Source organism: Solea solea, chromosome 13, assembly GCF_958295425.1.
Source record: "Solea solea chromosome 13, fSolSol10.1, whole genome shotgun sequence".
In the NCBI taxonomy this organism is placed as follows: Eukaryota; Metazoa; Chordata; class Actinopteri; order Pleuronectiformes; family Soleidae; genus Solea; species Solea solea.
The window spans coordinates 2,093,265-2,112,047 of record NC_081146.1 but is presented as its reverse complement, the minus strand read 5'-3'; the positions used below and the strand labels follow the sequence as shown (position 1 = coordinate 2,112,047).

The 18,783-nt window shown below is 43.5% G+C and overlaps 1 protein-coding gene across 6 annotated transcripts in view; it reads right to left on the bottom strand.

Moving 5' to 3' along the window:
• The window catches only part of lipeb (lipase, hormone-sensitive b), a 40,419-nt gene that overhangs the window by 7,165 nt on the left and 14,471 nt on the right, over positions 1 to 18,783 (bottom strand). For 5 of the 6 annotated variants that reach the window (XM_058647249.1, XM_058647254.1, XM_058647250.1 and 2 more), the window contains 7 exons: positions 17,433 to 17,578; positions 16,885 to 17,070; positions 15,227 to 15,379; positions 10,326 to 10,470; positions 8,006 to 8,233; positions 2,999 to 3,184; positions 1,066 to 1,253 (listed from right to left, as the gene is read on the bottom strand). In XM_058647249.1, coding sequence (XP_058503232.1) covers positions 1,066 to 1,253; positions 2,999 to 3,184; positions 8,006 to 8,233; positions 10,326 to 10,470; positions 15,227 to 15,379; positions 16,885 to 17,070; positions 17,433 to 17,578 — 1,232 coding nt within the window. The remainder of the gene's footprint in view (positions 1 to 1,065; positions 1,254 to 2,998; positions 3,185 to 8,005; positions 8,234 to 10,325; positions 10,471 to 15,226; positions 15,380 to 16,884; positions 17,071 to 17,432; positions 17,579 to 18,783) is intronic. The other variant, XM_058647251.1, reaches the window with a different exon arrangement.

The following is an 18,783-nucleotide window of genomic DNA, read 5'->3' as shown; positions in this document are numbered from 1 at the left end:
TATATTTGACCTGTTAAAAACTATACTTCAACTATATGTAACAAGGACTGTTACGGTGTTTTCAAGAGCAGACGTATGAAGTACTGACAAATAGTGCTGACTATTACTGTATGCACCCCACTGTGATGGGGATGCTCACTCTCAGTGAACACATGGATGCCAGAGGAAAAACTTCACAAAAGGCTCATTAAATAAAATCTACTCCTGCTTAAGTCTAAGGTATCTTAAGATGATGTTGTCACCTTTTCTTTGTACAACACTCGCTCTCCGTACCAAAGTCAATGGAGAAATTCAGCGCTTTAAGGAACGTCTAGTGCTGCAGGGAGTGAGCGGTTTAATTTGTAGCCTCATTTTGTTTGGTTCAGTTAGATTACTTGCATTTCCATTGACATGCGTTGAGACGGGTACCAAAATAATGTTGGGCGACCACGAACGGTAGTATGGCTGCTGATTTGTTGACAGACAATCATCACTAATGAGCGACATGAAGACAGGTGTTTTTTTTTGTCTATTCTCTTCAATAAAGCTCATCAACACTCAGTGCTGGGTGTCCTCAATTGTTGCTCTTTGTTTACGGTTCGCCATCTTCTGCGATCTTTTGCAGAAGCTAACCGTGTCGCATTGGCATTAGCTACATAACTGATGTATCCGGCCCACAGCCCCCCCTGGTGGAAATGCAAGTTACAATAGAATAGAATTGAGGTGCACTGTACTGCTTGGAGAAAAGGCGGCTAATGTGACACAAAGTTCGGTTTTAGGCAGATGAAATTAAGTGACAAGCATATTCTAAAGGCGAGCCTGTAGTGATGTGTCTTTCCTTGTGTCAATGTTTCGAGCTAAAGCAAGTGTCTGTGGGTCAAGGCAAAGGCAAAGATCCCTTAAGGCCACATGTGTGAAAGCAGAGATAACCTGCGAGGACACTGGCCCGAGTCTCTCATCACAGGTTAAATTCCCCTCAAACAATCCTGTGCTCTTCCCATTTAATTCTGTTCACTTCTTCTGGATAAGATTATCATCTGGGAGCACACTTGTCTAACTGTAAACATGCTCATGCATGAGACTCACAGTGTCCTCCTCCAAGATCAGTGGTGCAATTTGAAAAGTGGATTTGCTGTTGTGAGCTCCCAGGTCCTGGCATGTCTGGCTCTTCACAGATAATTTCCTGGTGGCGAACTCGGGGGCCTCGGCGGCGACGGGAGGGTCGGCATGAGGAGAGGAGAAGGCTGCCTCTGAGACACTCTTTCTCATTGCATCTGTTGGGACAAGCAGTAAGACGGAGTTAAACAATGAGAAAGTTTATTAAAAACTTGAACAGCAAGAGTCTAAATTATAAATTGGATTGAAAGGTCAGTTTAATTCACTTGAGGTCAATAGCAGCTGGGGGACACGGGAAATTAAATAAAAAGCAATTCCCTTTGACACTCTCTAATATTTTCACTTCTAACATGTCCTCTGCTTGACAACCAACTGCTAAAAGCCTGCAATGCAAAGTAATGCAATAATCAGGACGAGCAGCAGAGAAGTGGGTGGAGAAAATTTAAATAGTGCTGTCATGGTGATATTATTCAAGTGCTGTGAGCCTTCAAAACACAGCTGTAAGAGTTGTCATGGCTGGTGTCCTCACAAAGCACCACCAATCTCCTCATCCCTTTAATAATGAACCATCGCTGCACCCTAATGGCCTTTTAATAATGCACACCCACAGATGACATTCTCATTAGTTTGGGCTTGCAGCTGTGGGGGTGTCACCTAGTGAAGCGGACACTGGGGAAATTACAATTCGCCACCAGATTTGAGGTGGCTACAATTAACAATTACTGTCAAAGTCCTGCTGCTCGAAAAACAGGTAAATTGATATGAATGGGGAGTACAGGAGTGTTACGCAACAGGGTGGAATGGAGGGAATATTGGCCATTTATGCCCTGAACAAAGGGAATCAATTTGTGCGAGTACATTTTTTTTAATTTACTAATAAGTAGAAGCCAAATTATAACAAGGAAACCAATCTACATCTGTAGTCCCTGACAGAAAACAAAAAGGTACAGAAGAAGTTCATAGAAAACACTGATAAAATACGAACATGGTATTTCTAGTGGAAGACAGTTCTAGTATCTTGTCCCCTGACTGACCTGATCTAAATGTGGTGTGTCACATTACAGTCTCCTCTAGTGGTGTCTCAGGTGGTAATATCACTATCAGCCCTCTGTCTAATGAAATCATTGAGTGCAGGTGGGGAAAATCCATTAAGTTTGTTTAAAACTCACTATGGTTTTTAAAGTGCAGTGATGAAACTGAAATAGCGTTCTGTTTAACACTTTAAAAAAAAGTGATTCTACTGGTTTAAACATGAATAAAAGTAAGTAAATAAAACAATACTTAATAAGAAAGAATGAGTGTACAACTTTTGCCTAATTTGTCTAAAATGTTACCTTTTTTGCTACTTTTCTTCATCTAGTGAAAAGTTGATGTAAAAACAAAATCGACGTTAAGATATCTTTACAATAACAAGCTCTTCCTCCCTCAGGACTACGTTAGAATGCATCACGTCTACACTTTTGTGAATGTTGTACAAAAAGTGTTTTTTTAGTGTGAATAAAATGGAAAACATAGCAATGTAACAACAAAAGACACTCCTACTTCTTTACAATATCAATCTCCTCCCCACTTAAAAGCCCCAGTTAAAATGCGTCATGTCTTGACACACAGACGCAAAAATAAATTCCTGTACGGAGGTGAATTGGTCCAAGAATAGAACCTTGAGGGACTCCTACAGAATAATCAAGGTTATGCACTAATACAACTGAAAATGTGGGCTGTACAAACCCACCCACACTGAGATCTGAGATCTTGGCAGTAGATCTAAGACACAAGCAGATTGAATATACAAGAAATTTTGAACAAAAAATTAATTAAAGCCAACATCTCATCTCACATAAACACATCCATACAAAACAGTGACAGAGGGTGGTGTTATATATATATATTATATATTATATACCAGTGGCACCTGGTGTCGCCTCTGCAGCTTCGCTGGGAGAAGACGAGGCTCTGCTGGAATCCAGGAACGAGTGGATCCAGTTGGAGGCTCCCTGTCGGAAATCTCGCAGCAGCAGTGCCGTGTCTCTCCTCACCAGGCTCAGTGTGCTCACTTTCTCTACCTGCTTCTCAGTCTGCGGCTCATTGCCTGTAGGAGGGAACGCAGTGGAAGAGCCAAGCGGTAATGACAGATGTGCCATAGAGAAGAAAGTGTTTTTGTTATCCTTGAATAATCATGAATGAATAACAACAGAAAAGATGGGAACGTGATATTATGAAATGTATAATAGCAGGGTAAAGGAAACGAGTGAGGGGGTGACTTTAATGCTGTCACCCAATCATTTATATCTCACATACGCTAATGACAGTGAACAGAAAATGATTGTTTTCAGTTTGGTTTTTGAAAGGAGACGAAGGATAGACAATATCTCTGTGTCAGGCGTAATAATAGTGCTCACTTCTCCTTCTGTGAGACAATATTGAAGATAAATGGGACTGTTCACCCTCATTTTTGTATTTATTAACTCAGGCAGCAGGAAAACATCAACATAAGGTCATGAATGTCATAATGAGTTGAACTGTTGTTTGGGAAAGTGAGTTATATTTCTGGAGCATTTTTATGGTGTGGATAATGCGCTTTAAGTTAGTTTTGTCATAAATCTACAGTTTTTTATGTGCATAAACTGTATATATATATATCATGCACGTCATTTTGTACTTACTGAGTGACAGTGAGAGAGCAAAACTGTTTTATGAATATAAATGTTTATTATGACTTGAAAAAGTTATGAAAAAGTTCAATAAAACAACAATGTAAATTTAAAAAAAATTTAAAAACTCCATTTACTGTTTTACTCACTTGTCAAGAAAAAGGTATTAAAAATGCCAAACATCACTATAATTCAAATATTGGTGCCTTCTAGGGCACATGAGAACATTTTGAGTTCCCGAAGTAACCATTATCATCAACTTTAAAATACAGTGGCCGGGCAAAGTCAGACTTTTCACAGGAGCCATAAGATCATTTAATTACCGCTACATACATGTATGTACTAGATACTGTGATATCATTCTCGGTCATACCACCCAGCACTAACTAACTAACACATAAATACCATGATCCTTTAAGTGTTTATGTCAATGTGCGTCTTAAGTGCGCATGTCTTAAACATTAATATGTTTAATGATGCACCATCTTAGATCTTCATCATCATCATCATCATCCTCTGCTTATCCGGGGCCGGGTCGCGGGGGCAGCAGTTTCAGCAAGGGACCCCAAACTTCCTTTTCCTGAGCCGCATTGACCAGCTCCGACTGAGGGATCCCGAGGCGTTCCCAGGCCAGAGTGGAGATGTAATCTCTCCACCTTGTCCTAGGTCTACCCCGAGGCCTCCTTCCAGCTGGACGTGCCTGATATACCTCCCTCGGGAGGCGCCCAGGAGGCATCCTCACCAGATGCCCGAACCACCTCAACTGGCTCCTTTCAACGTGAAGGAGCAGCGGTTCTTCTCCGAGCTCCCCCCGGATGACTGAGCTTCTCACCCTATCTCTAAGGGAAAAGCCAGCCACTCTCCTGAGGAATCCCATTTCGGCCGCTTGTACCCGCGATCTCGTTCTTTCGGTCATGACCCAACCTTCATGACCATAGGTGAGGATAGGAACGAAGACTGACCGGTAGATCGAGAGCTTTGCCTTCCGGCTCAGCTCCCTTTTCGTCACAACTGTGCGGTAAAGCGAATGCAGTACCGCACCAGCCGCTCCGATTCTCCGGCCCATCTCCGGCTCCCTCGTCCCCTCACTCGTGAACAAGACCCCGAGATACTTGAACTCCTTCACCTGGGGCAAGGAGTCATTCCCTACCCGGAGAAGGCAATCCACCGGTTTCCTGCTAAGAGCCATGGCCTCAGACTTAGAGGTGCTGATCCTCATCCCGACCGCTTCACACTCGGCCACGAACCGATCCAGTGAGCGCTGAAGGTCGCAGGCCGACGAAGCCATGAGGACCACATCATCTGCAAAAAGCAGCGACGTGATCTCAAGCCCGCCAAACCACAACCCCTCTCCCCCACGACTACGCCTCGATATCCTGTCCATGAAAATCACAAACAGGATTGGTGATAAAGCGCAGCCCTGGCGAAGGCCAACACCCACAGGAAACAGGCCTGATTTAGTGCCGAGAACCCTGACACAGCTCATACTTTGGGCGTATAGGGATTGGATGGCCCTAAGTAGTGCCCCCCTCACCCCATACTCCTGCAGCACCTCCCACAGTATCTCCCTGGGAACCCGATCATACGCCTTCTCCAGGTCCACAAAACACATGTAGACCGGATGGGCGTACTCCCAGGCCCCCTCCAGGATCCCTGCAAGAGTAAAGAGCTGGTCCGTTGTTCCACGACCAGGACGGAATCCGCATTGTTCCTCTTGAATCCGAGGTTCGACTACCGGTCGAACCCTCCTTTCCAGTACCTTGGAGTAAACCTTACCAGGGAGGCTGAGAAGTGTGATGCCACTCTCAGGTCCCCCTTTTTGAAAAGGGGGGCCACCACCCCAGTTTGCCACTCCTTCGGCACTGACCCCGACCTCCACGCAATGTTGAAGAGACGTGTCATCCAAGACAGCCCCTCCACACCCAGAGCCTTCAGCATTTCTGGGCGGATCTCATCAACCCCTGGGGCCTTGCCACTGCGGAGTTGTTTAACCACCTCAGTGACCTCCCTCAGGGAGATTGACGATGATCCCCATCAGCCTCCCTCTCTGCCTCCACCACAGAGGGTGCAGATGTCGGATTCAGGAGTTCCTCAAAGTGTTCCTTCCACCGTCCGGTTACCTCCTCAGTCGAGGTCAACAGTGTCCCATCCTTACTGTACACAGCTTGGATGGTCCCCCGCTTTCCCCTCCTGAGGCCCCGAATGGTTTTCCAGAAACGCCTTGGTGCCGACCGATAGTCCTTCTCCATGTCCTCTCCGAACTTCTCCCATACCTGCTGCTTTGCGTCTGCCACAGCAGAGGCTGCCGCCCTTCGGGCCTGTCGATACCTTGCAACTGCCTCAGGAGTCCTCCGGGATAACATATCCCGGAAACACTCCTTCTTCAGTCGGACAGCTTCCCTGACCACCGGTGTCCACCACGATGTTCGAGGGTTACCGCCCCTTGAGGCACCTAAAGCCCTGGAGCCACAGCTCTCCACTACAGCTTTCACAATAGAGTCTTTGAACACTGCCCATTCAGGTTCAATGTCCCCAGCCTCCACAGGGATACAGGAAAAGCTCCGCTGGAGGTGAGAGTTGAAGGCCTCTCGGACAGGGGCATCCTCCAGACGTTCCCAGTTCATCCGCACTACACGTTTGGGTTTACCAGGTCTATCCAGAGTCCTCCCCCATCCTCTGACCCAACTCACCACCAGATGGTGATCAGTTGACAGCTCTGCCCCTCTCTTCACCCGAGTGTCCAGAACATGCGGCCTTAGATCAGATGAAACGATCACAAAATCGATCATCGATCTTCGGCCAAGGACACTCTGGTACCAAGTACACTTATGAGCGTCCTTATGCTCGAACATGGTGTTTGTTATGGATAGTCCATGACTTGCACAGAAATCCAATAACAAACGACCACTCTGATTTAGATCAGGTAGGCCGTTCTTCCCAATCACGCCTCTCCAGGTTTCCCCATCGCTGCCCACGTGCGCGTTGAAATCTCCCAGCAGAACTATGGAGTCCCCCGACGGAGCCCCTTGCAGGACTCCATCTAGGGCCTCCAAGAAGGCCGGGTACTCCGAGCTGCTGTTCGGTGCATAAGCACAAACAGCAGTCAGGGCTTTCCCCCCCGCAACCCTAAGGCGCAGGGAGGCGACCCTCTCGTCCACCGGGGTAAACTCCAACACAGCGGCGCTCAGCCGGGGGCTTGTGAGTATCCCCACACCTGCCCGCCGCCTTACACCCTGGGCAACTCCAGAGAAGAATAACTTCCAACCCCTATCCAGGAGTGTGGTTCCAGAGCCAAGGCTGTGCGTGGAGGTAAGCCCCACCAGATCTAATTGGTAGCGCTCCATCTCCCGCACAAGCTCCGGCTCTTTCCCCCACAGAGAGGTGACGTTCCATGTCCCCAGAACCAGCTTCTGCCGCCCAGGTCCAGTACGTCGAGATCCCCGACCTTCACTGCCACCCATGTGGTAGCGCACCCGACCCCAGTCGATCTCCCTGCAGGTGGTGGGTCCACAGGAGGACAATGAAGAGGCCACGAGACTTGTTCGGGCTGTGCCCGGCCGGGCCCCGTGGTAGACCCGGCCACCAGGCGTTCGCTCCCGGGCCCTCCGTCTGGGCCTGGCTCCAGGCGGGGGCCCCGGGCTTCCTCCAGGCAGGGTCACTCTCTTCCTCTGTTGTTTTTTCATGAGGTCTTTGAACCATTCTTCGTCAGGCCCCTCCCCTGAGACCAATTTGCCTTGGGAGACCCTACCAGGAGCACTAGGCTCCAGACAACACAGCTCTCAGAATCACAGGGGCACTCAAACCTCTCCACCACGGTAAGGTGATGGTTCCCGGAGATCTTAGAGAGACTAATTTGCAGCATCAGTTCTATGAAAATCTCTTTCATAACCAAACAATCCTGGTATAGAAACAGAAATGTTGCCAAATGAATCGACGTGGAATTTCATTTAATAAAAAAATCAAGTTGATTGTGTGACCTTGTGAATTGGAATCAAAGGAATTGAGCAGCAATGTGCAACCCTAATGGACGCTCTTAAGAGACTTTTAAATTTAATTAATTAATGACTCAGTCATATTCACTACTACTGGTCTAGACCATCATGTTAGGACCATGTGTGATGTGTAGACGTCACTGGACACAAGTGCTGCAAAGAAAGTAAATGAACCAAATTGGACCTGAGTTTTTTCTCAACTTCAAATAAAAAAAAGAGAGAGAGAAACCAGGCCTGGTTTGAAACAGCACACAGACACACTCCTACCTGCGTAGGCGCTGAGACACCTGGAGAGCACACTGAGTGGAAGCAGGGGATCCATAAGTGTGAGTAGACGAGAGGGCGATGCGTAGGCAGTCAGCAGGGTAGCTGGGTAGGCTGCCACGATACCATCTGGCATTCGCACGCCAAAGGCAGCAGCGCGCATCGATGTAGTCAAGGACAGATTGCCTCCCGCACTGTCCCCAGCCAGACATATTTTCTCTCCAGTCCAGCCTGAGAAGATAAAAACAGGATTTTTAATAAATAGGTGAAGAGAGAGGGAAAAAACCGGCATAGAATAAATAGTAACAGGATCTTGTTTCTCCACGCGTAACACTGCTTTGAGGGAGTGTTGTCTCACTGATTGCCTCCCACCTGTGACACTGTCATCTTGTAGTACAGAACTAACATATTGTACTACAATCAGTGTTAATTTGACAGCGTGCTTCAGCGGTCGGACACACACCGAACCCACCAGATGTCTGGTTTCTGTCTGAATACTAAGCATCACAGCTATCTGTGTAAGGCTGTGTACAGCAGTGACACAGTTGTGTAAGTGATGCCTACGCCAAAATAGATGACTTTCAAATCTGATTTCATTTTTTAAAAACGTGGGAGACCCCAGACGCAATGAACTTTGTAACTGGCTTCAACTCTTTAATCCTGAGAAAGCACAGACCAGACGATCCAGTCAAGATGTAGGACAGCACATACAACACTTTCACTTTCTGTGAGATTTGAAAGCTCACAGAAACATGCTGATTTAATGCTTGGCGTTAACAGTTAACAGTTAATAGCTGTTGTATGTGCGATGTTTTGTGCTGAGAAACGCAAAAAAATGTGGATGAAGTCATGGTTGAGAAGACAGAATCAACTTGGCTTGTACAAGTTACAGTTCTAAGCAAAAGTACGCAACATCCATCCTGGTCAAGTCACTCTCACCGGTTATCACAGGGTTCTGCTCACGCCCTCAATCGCTGTTCAGTCTTATTAAGCATCAGACATGTTTAATGCTTAATAAGACAAGAAAATTGTTAGATAATATCTTCAAATCAGAAGATTGAGACCAAAATCCTCTAGTGTGAGGCAGTATGAGTATGATCAAAATAGGACTGCGACTAAGGATTATTTTCATAATTGATTGTGTTTTCATTTATTTTTGAATTGATCCATTTCAACACTCTAGGTAGTAATGGATGTTTTGGTTTAGAGGAGAAGAACATGTTTTTAAAGTGGGCTTTAAAATGCTGAGTTTGTTTCAATGAAAATAGTCTTTTCTTTTCTTGTCTATGTTAACAGCAAACCCAAAGCAGAAAGACACTGACACCATATGCTGAAGGATTTGGTTATATATTTTCAAATGAAATTGTCATTGAAACAGCAAATGTCTATCTCTGTGAACTGCCCTGTGATTGGTCAACGGCGTACGAAGTCGTACAAAAAGCACAAACGTGAATGACGTGAACAGTGTGGCACAATGCGGACAATTGCACAACTAATAACTTGTGTAATAATTACTTAATTATTACTTATCTGCATAACAGTTAAGTAATATTTTTAGTCAGGGTTTCCACACCTTGGTCCACAACAAATTAAAACCTTTAAAGGACTTTCCAGGACCAAGTTCCTCAAATTCAAGGACCAAATGTGCTGGCACCGCCTACAATGGGAGCTGCTTCGCCCATGGTGTCCACTTTTATTGATTTGCAGGACGCTCTGCATGTGGACAAGTGATTGTTCTTGGCACCTTGGTCAAAGTCAGTCTTTCTTTGGTGAGACAGAGATGTTGGAATTTGCATTTCCCAGGCATCACGTCGTCATTTGCCCTCTCTTGCTTAAAGTCACTCATTCTTCTGCATGGAATCTCACGTCAACAGCGGAGAGACACTGCTAGTTATTATGACTTGACGTTGTTCTGCGTAAGCCTAGTCTACGTACATCAAGCAATGCAGGGAGCATGAAACAGTATGTGGCTTCATAACAAACAAGGGAGACATTTACCTAAATATCAGCTTTACTAATTTCTTGCACAAAATTCAAGCACTTTCATGGACGTATTCACGTATATTCAGGGCAATTTTCTAAAACCTTGAAAAAAAAAAGGTACAATTCATAAACCCGTGGGAACCCTGTATAGTGCAATTATACATAAATTAAATCACTTGAGTACAGAAGCTTTATAGACCCTTGAATAATAATATGACCTGATAAATTCATTAAAATGAATAACATTAATAAAAGGTTAGTAAAAACATGTTACAGCTTTTTTGTACCCTTATTTTAAAGTGTTACCCAAAGTATAAATGATGCAGTGATGTGCTGGTACCTAATAGGTGGTGGTTTCTCAGAGCCCAGCAGTAAGCATAGAAACACTCCTCCAACGCCCTGGGGAAGGGGGCCTCAGGAGCCAGAGAGTAGTCCACTGACAAGATGGGGACACCAAGGTCCTGGGACCAACTCTTCAGATAAGGCTGCACAAGACACAAGAGTACAAAGGAGTGAATTCATTATATGAAAGTTAATAAATGTTGATACATGACAAATGAGGACAACCTTTAAAAAACAAAGCAAAAAAATAATATGAAAATGATGAGCCCCTCTGATGTCCTTTGTCTGCTCGTTGGTTTAGAGTCTGGACAAGAGAATATAGAGAATAAGCACAGCTGTCATAGTCACCTCCATTCCCTCTATCCTTGTGTGGCTATAACAAAAGTGTGCACATGTCCTAGTTTGCACAGTACAAAGGAAACGGAGAGACAAGGAGGATTGAAGTGTTTACAGGGAATAATAATTATCAGGAGACTGATAATCAGAATACTGATTAGTTTTCTTTTTAGTTCTTGTCGCTACAGTCATGAAAACCTACGTGGTGACCTTGAGAAGTAAGAAAGGCATCAAAACTTGTCATGACTAAAATATATATCCCCTTCACACACCAATCCTTCTTTCCTGCTCCATCATTATCTTCTCCCAACACCTTTTTCAATAGTCATGACAAGGCTGACGGTGAAAGACGGTGAAAGTGACAGCTCCTCACTCACGATGCTTGGAAAAAAGCACAGGGTATGTTCGCATGTCGCCTCACAGACCAGTGGTTCAGTATGGAAGAAAAGAAAAAAACAAAACGTCAGCTGAGCTTTATTAAAGCACTGCCTGTCACAACACAGCAGACTGCTGACAAGTGTGTGTGTGTGTGTGTGTGTGTGTGTGCATACAGCTCAACAACTGCTCAGGTCCGACAGTGTGGGTTTGTGCCAGTCAGCAAAGGTACTCCCAAGGTGTGCATGTGTGTGTGGGTGCAGGAAAACAAGCTTACTGACACAACAACTGGGGAAAATCTGAGCCAACGCCATTTACTAAAATAAAATATTTGGTGATGGCAAATATTTGTTTTTTTGTGCTCGAAAACCTTTTTTTGTTTACTTCTATTAACATTACCGTTAATATCATCCTCATCCAAACTTCATCTATGGCTTAAGGGCCACAGGAGATGGAACCAATCCTGGTGTCCGTGTCCAATCTCTCCTCCATCTTCTTCTCTCCATTACACCCTCCTATACGTCAGTCAACCGGTCGAGGCAGAGGCTCGTACACTCAGGTTCTGTCAGAGATTTCTTCCTCTTCTGTCACCAATTGCTAACTCATTGTGTTCCTGTTGGGTCTCTATAATCATTGTAAGGTCTTGATCTTAACTCACTATGTCAATTTATGTGTAATATAATATTTTTGGACTTTTTCTCCAGCTATTTCCAAGAAATGTATATTTGATGAATAAATATCATCTTATTGTTGTTCATTTTACTCACACAGTGATAACGTGAAAGGCCATGCTTGCTGTTAAACTGAATCCCTGTCCATTGTAGAGATTGAAGAGAGCAGCATGCATATCAATGCAACAGTTTGTGCATTGTGTTTATTTCTGGGAAAACAGAAAATCACACTTGAATACAAATATTGCAAAGAAAGCTGGACAACAATTTTGCAAATTGATCTGGCATTGGCCACCACCCAAAAATCCTGCAACCCATCTGTGGGTCCCAACTCAGTTGTCTCAGTTGTCTCAGTGAGAATGACTCAGTTAAAGCATCTGATGTTACAGCTCAACAAAAAAAATATATGACTGATAATACCAAGGATAGGAAATAACAGCCACAGGGAGCTGGCCTAGATTAAGTTGTTACCTTCTATTGTTGATGTGGGATAAATAAAACCCACAGTCACGCTTTCATCATTAAGCAGCAGTGACCAAATGTAATCATTTTTAGCAGCGGGTCTTGTATATCACAGAAACCCTGCAAATAAACATGGGACAATCTCATTTATTGGCCAATGACTAGAATTGGCTGATAGTAATGTGTCTGTATCAGCATCGCGTCAATGCATCAGAGCATCTTTACTTTAGCAGAGTGTGAACAACAGCCATTTTGTGTAACATTTAAATGGGTTGCAGTAGTGTTCTGTATTGATGGGAGCTGCAGTCCCACTCATTCTCAGGCAGAGCAGTTCATCTCAGATTTTAAAGCTCCTCTGTCCAAACACTGTGTCTGTGTCTGTGTGTCTGTGTGTGTGTGTGTGTGTGTGTGTGTGGTCTTTGCCAAGATGTTAAATTCAGAGATGCTAGGGTATCAATTCATGTGATGTTTTAGCATCAGTGGGCACCAGATAATTTTGGTCTTGGCTAAGGGATAAAGTGAACAAGATGCAGAAACCTTAAATAAAATGACATACTGTAGTCATGTTCACAACATTTTGGGCCGGGCTGTAAACTCCTCGTCGATTGGTTGATAAGTTCTGGCTGGAAAAATATTCTGATTGGTGGATTATTTTGCCGCGTTAATTTCATACAGTCTATGGTTAATTTCATCTGGAGGAAAGTACCAAGTGCTAATGGGGGTGTTTTCACAAATTACTAGGGTTGTCAAGATTCTTCAAATCCTCCATTCAATTTGATTTCAGCTTTTATGGTCACGACTCAATTTGATTCTCTTTTAGCGCAGATGGGTCTGACATTTTTACAATTGTCTAGTTTAGTCTGTGATCATTGGATTTACGTCATGATAACTGATTTAATTTTAATTTAATTGTCTACATGGTGTCAAGAGTGATATATAATGTCCATCATTTGTTTGCAATATACCACACTAAGGGGGAGTTGCAGTTGTTTGAGGTGCTCAGTGAGATGAGCACCTCTGCATTCTTCTGGAGAGAGAAAGGCACAATTCATCTCAGAATTATCCGTGTCCGTTGTCGTTGATGTGCAAACGTCGCTCAGTATCTCCGTCTTTATAAAAACATGTTCATTGACAGAGCTTATATTGTATAATTAACCTGTAGCCCTGTGAATCATAATCAAATCAGGAGAGATTCCCCCACAGTAGAGGGGATAAGAAAACAACAGTGACCTCGGCCTTATGAAAAATTCTCTTTCCTCCTCCGTCTCTTCATTGGCCTTGCCTGAGGAGTTAAGCAAGCGAAAGGCTGACACCTAATAAAAAAGTAAGTACAAGCAAGTACATATTGCCCAAATATGACAAGAGGGAGCTGTGGAGAGTGAACACAATGAACAGAGGGGATTCTGTGAGATGATAGAAAGAGAGAAAGTGAGGATGTAACAAAAAGCCAGAAGTAGAAGACGACGGGATAAAGATACTGTGACATGTTTTGCATTAGTGCCCAGGGTGATCTTGCTCTGTAGGGTTGTACCAGTCTGTGTTAATTCAACATGACAGCCCCGCTCACCCCCCTTCTCTGATTGCTCCCTCATCCTCTGGTTGCCATGCAGCTGCAGATCAAGGACGCCCATGTCGCTGGTGATTTCACAGAGGCCTGTCTTGCAGTAGTTAAAGTAACCTAGTGCCACATAAAGACTGCACACAGCCACAGATGACCACATCAGTGCAGGGAAAAAGGTGAGGCTACAAACCAGGATAAAATAATGTAGGGCTGGGTACCAAACTTCTGGTATTTAATGGTACCGACCTAAATGCTTCGATAGTACCCGGTATCGAAATATGCGTTGTTTTTCGGTCCCACGTTTCTGTGACAACGTGGTCAAAGTGTGGCTCCATTTAAACAAAATGAATGCTAGTAGTGTGCGATGCAATATTTGTAAAATAGATATCGTCACTAAGGCCAGCAAAGAGACAAATTTAATGAAGCACCTGAACAGTATTGGTACCGTTAATTTTTCAGCCCTAGTGTAAGTGTTTCAAGGTGTTACAAAGTACCAGTTAAGACAGTTCAAAGCTACAGTATGAAATACTTGCTGCAAAGATTGTTGAATTTCATCTGCAGGTCATTAAAGTACTCATGTTTTGGGATCCTCCCATCAGATGCACACTGACAGGTGCGCTCATTGCTTATGCAAAAGATGACCACAGGCAATCTCACCATCTCTGATAATCCCTCCTGATAATATTGCATATACTGCATTATTGCACTTTTTCCCTTTTAAGGTTATTTTGCAGTGTAGCAAGTTGTTGTGCTGGAGCTGCAAACTGTCGACACACGGGAGCTGTATATCGAGTAGTATTAGTCTCACAGCCTATAGGAGCGTCTGATCCCTCTCTGAACAGCCCTGTGATTAGACAAAGCCCCCTATGATGCTACAAGCTTAACTGTGAGGCTGTAAACAGAGCCCAAAGGAGATGCACAAGTATTGTTCTCTCACTTAATTCAGGGTTTCTCAATCCTGGTCCTGGGGACCCACTGCCCTGCATGTTTCACAAGTTTCCTTACTCCAACAAACCAGATTGAAATAAATGTGTTGGAGCAGGGAAAGATCTAAAATATGAAGGGCAGTGGGTCCCTTGGACCAGGATTAAGAAAGCCTGACTTAATTAATATTATCCTGAAAGGTTATTAAAGAATAATAATGACGACAAAAACAAATCCTTGAACCTTTTAAGCTGCAATGCGTAACTTCTATGCTGAGCCCTTCATCTCTGTCGAGCACTACCATCAGACGTGACGGAGGGAGCCTTTTGTGTGTATACAGCACCAGTGCAGGGGAACATCCTATCTGTTAGGTGAAGGCCACCCTCCATTTGTTACATGTCTCACCACTAGATGTCACCAACACTCGCACACTGGATCTGGACAAAACAGATGTATAATGGTGAAGGCGCAGTGCTTCTTCATGACCAACTGTTATTCCATAATAGGTCAAATACAGTTGTGAAACAAAAGTGGTAACAGTTTTTTATGGAGTCTAAAAAGACATCTCACCTCATGTGACTTGGAGGTCTGCGCCACAAAGCCTCCTCCATGGAAGTGGAGCAGCAAGCACGGAGAAGAAGGGAGGCGCTTGGCTTTCAGCCCCAGCGACAGAGAGATGGCTCCTCCCTCAGAGCGGCAGAGAGATAGAAGAGTTTCACTGTCCTAGAGAGAGTGAGACAGAAAGGGATTCTATCAGATAATGACCTGATGAAGGTGACCACAAACAATATCCGATATATAAACAAGATGACATGATGAGACTTTGATATTTCCCTTTTCTAAGAAACTGCCTTTCAATCGATTCCCTGCGAGGATAAACAGTATATAAAATGGATGGGTGGATATCTTTTATTGATAATGTGAGCACCGTGGTTCCTTTGTTAAATGTATTACCTGTCTGTTCTGCAGCAGCTTGCTGCCAGGACTTCCTGCTAACGCATGAACACACAAACATCTACCCAATTATTGGCAGAAACGGGGAGGAAGGGAAGCTGCAGCTTCTGATGACGCACGCTTATCTATTTATATAGTTTAAAAGTCTGTTGTTTTGTTTGGTCGGAGCAAGATGAATGGCTGAAAGTTCTTCTGATAATGTGTGTGGTTGAGTGCCAGGATAGGATGAAGAGAGGGCACTGATTGATCACTGAGAATTGATAGGATGTGGAGAAGAAAGCAAGACCTATTACACACAGTGAGGGATTAAACTCACTGATATGTTACAATGCTAATGTTTACTTGAAAAATATGCTAAAATACTGGTAAATTAAAGCTTTAAAACTTTGTTCCACTAGTGGAAGGAAGTTGTCTCAGGCAAAATATAGTGTTTCATTTTTGTTTAGGGCACTCAGCTCTGAGTGGCTCGCTGTGCTGTTCCCGTGTGGTTTTCATGGCCGTTTTCCGCAAGACAATAGCAGTATTTTCCAACAATAAGTTTGACTACCTGGTGGAAGTATTTATCAAGTGTGTGTATCCTGATGGCCCTTCTGGATCCAGCATTTGCAATCTGCACCATACCAGCATATCCCATGACAAGCTACTCACAGGAGACTCTGCTGGACATGCAGCTTGCTTCCCTGGACCTTCAAACAACTTCACCTTCCCTGAACGATAAACCCAGTGTTTACTGAGGACTTGCTCTACCAAGTACAGTCATAGCAAACGGGGATCCAGAGGGTGAATACAGAACAGGATGAGGAAACAAGGCTGCCACTACCTGCAGAAACTCCCATTATGCAACAAAATGACTGAACTTTCCTCATACATTAAATTTCCTTCAGATTACCGTCAAACCAGACTCTTTTGCTTCACGGAGACATGGTTGTCAGAGGAGATAACCACACTATCACATTCATGCCTTTTATCCTCGTTTCTAAACTTGTTTTTAGAAATATTCACACACTATACTGTTGATTTCACTGAAAAATCTTTCATAAATTATTTACCACAAAATATGTACCGCTCATCTACATTTATGTTCTTTTGTGAGTACTCCATCTGGTGTGTATACCACTGAAAAAGTAGTCCAATGTTGATATTTAGCCCGTTATTCCATTGAGTTGGGTACAAATGTCTCTTAAAAAGTCACATCTTACATTTCAAATTTTATATCCGATCGGACACAGTGTGAGACAAATAACCAGCAAGTTTTGCATTAAAGGTATAAGTACCTGTCCTTCACGCAAGTCATAAGAGATGAGCCTCATCTGGACTGGAGCGGTGCCGATGTGAGCCGATGGTGGAGCGATAGTTACAGACGCTCTGTGATTGGCTGCCAAGGGAAGGTCAAAGGGCACAGGGGGCACGGAGAGAGCCCGGTTCACCTTAACTGTGGTGGATGTCATGCTGGCGAGACTCTGGTGGAATAAGAATGAAGAAGGGAAAAAAAAGATGGCAGATATGAGCAGAAAGACACAAAGGCAGAGAAAGTTACAGAGCAAGTCAGGTCACAGGAGAGGAAGAGAAACCAGTTGAATAAATCATGAACCCCAATGAATAAATTCAATTTCACTCTATTATTACTAACAGCCTGTAGGCCAATGAAGCATAATGATAAAAAGGTACTTCTGCCAGACTGAAGTGAAATATCTCTGATACAGCTTTAAAATGAAAAACATGGCAGTGCCCATACTGTGCACATGGCCTAGAGCGAGTAAATTACAGTTGTCTTTTTTTGTCTGTGTGCATTAAAAGGAAGACGCATCAACAGTTGACTCACCGACAGGACCTCAGTCTCAGTAATGTTCCAGAAGGCCTTCCAAAAATGAACGTCAAGGTTTTGGGTAATGCGCTCAAACTCTGCCCCTCTCAACTCTGGGTCAATGGCGTATTTCCCTGAGGTGAAGAAAGAGCTGGCTGCTACACCTGAGGAGGGATGGGACAAACAATGACAACATGACAAGGGTATGTAATGTGTAGGCGATACAGAGATAAGATAGTCAAAGAGTGGAAGTCAAAGATAAGAACAATATCTTTGATATGATTGAGGAGGTGGTTAAAAGGTTAATGGGGATGAGTACAAAGATGACACAAAGACAAACAGTAGGAAGGAGGACAGGACTGATTTTAATAGCCATGAAATATTAAAGGCTTTTTACCTATCGCCGTTCTGAGTGTCTCAGATTTCTCAAGTTGTCTTGTTATTTTTCATGTTTTTTCTGCACAATGAAGAGAATGTCTACTCTCTTCTACTTACTGCATCTGCTGCAACATGAGTATGCAAAGTATTTTGTCCATTTTTCATTTTTCAGTTCTTTAAATGTGAATACTTTCTGGTTTCTTTGCATCATATAACAAAGAAATCGTTAAAACTGAATCATTTTGGTTTGATCAAAACAAGACATTTGAGAACGTTACCACGTAACAAGGTTCATGATCAACATTTTCGCAACATTTTCTGGACCAAACGATTACTCGATTAATCAAGAAAATAACTGATAGATCAAATTGATTTTGATAATCGATAGTTGCAGCCCTACAGAAAAGAAAGAGTGTTTAAACACTGCAAACGTGAGAACATTCAAACTCATTCAGGTAAATCATCTTTCACTTTCTTACAGCAAGATTTTCCTAGACTATGTTTCTATGAGAAATCAAAGATGAGCAGAAAAGAAAGATCTGAATTTTAGGCTTATTTTTCAGGCTTAATGCATTAAAAATACTGATACATGACAGCTAATGCTAATGTAAAGTAGAAATAAGAATAAAGAGGAATTATGGGATGAATGCTGCTTCCCCATACAGTTATATAGCTTCTCAAATTACTAACAGACTACAAGGAAGGGACGAGGTTCCAGTCCACTCACCATATGGTGCAATACCTCCTGCCTCCACTGTGTTGCAGCAGAGAGCACAAAAAAAACACGAGTTGAACAATTCCCTTTTGGATAATTATTCTTGACATGTGTCCGTGTATGTGGTGCAAATGTGATTGTGTATGTTCTTCCATCTCTATGTTTGTACATCACTGTGTGCATGTTCAAAGCATTTTCAAATACAGAAGAATCACACGAGCTAGCCTTCAGAACTGCTAAGGATGACAGGGAATCTACGATCCAAACACATACAAC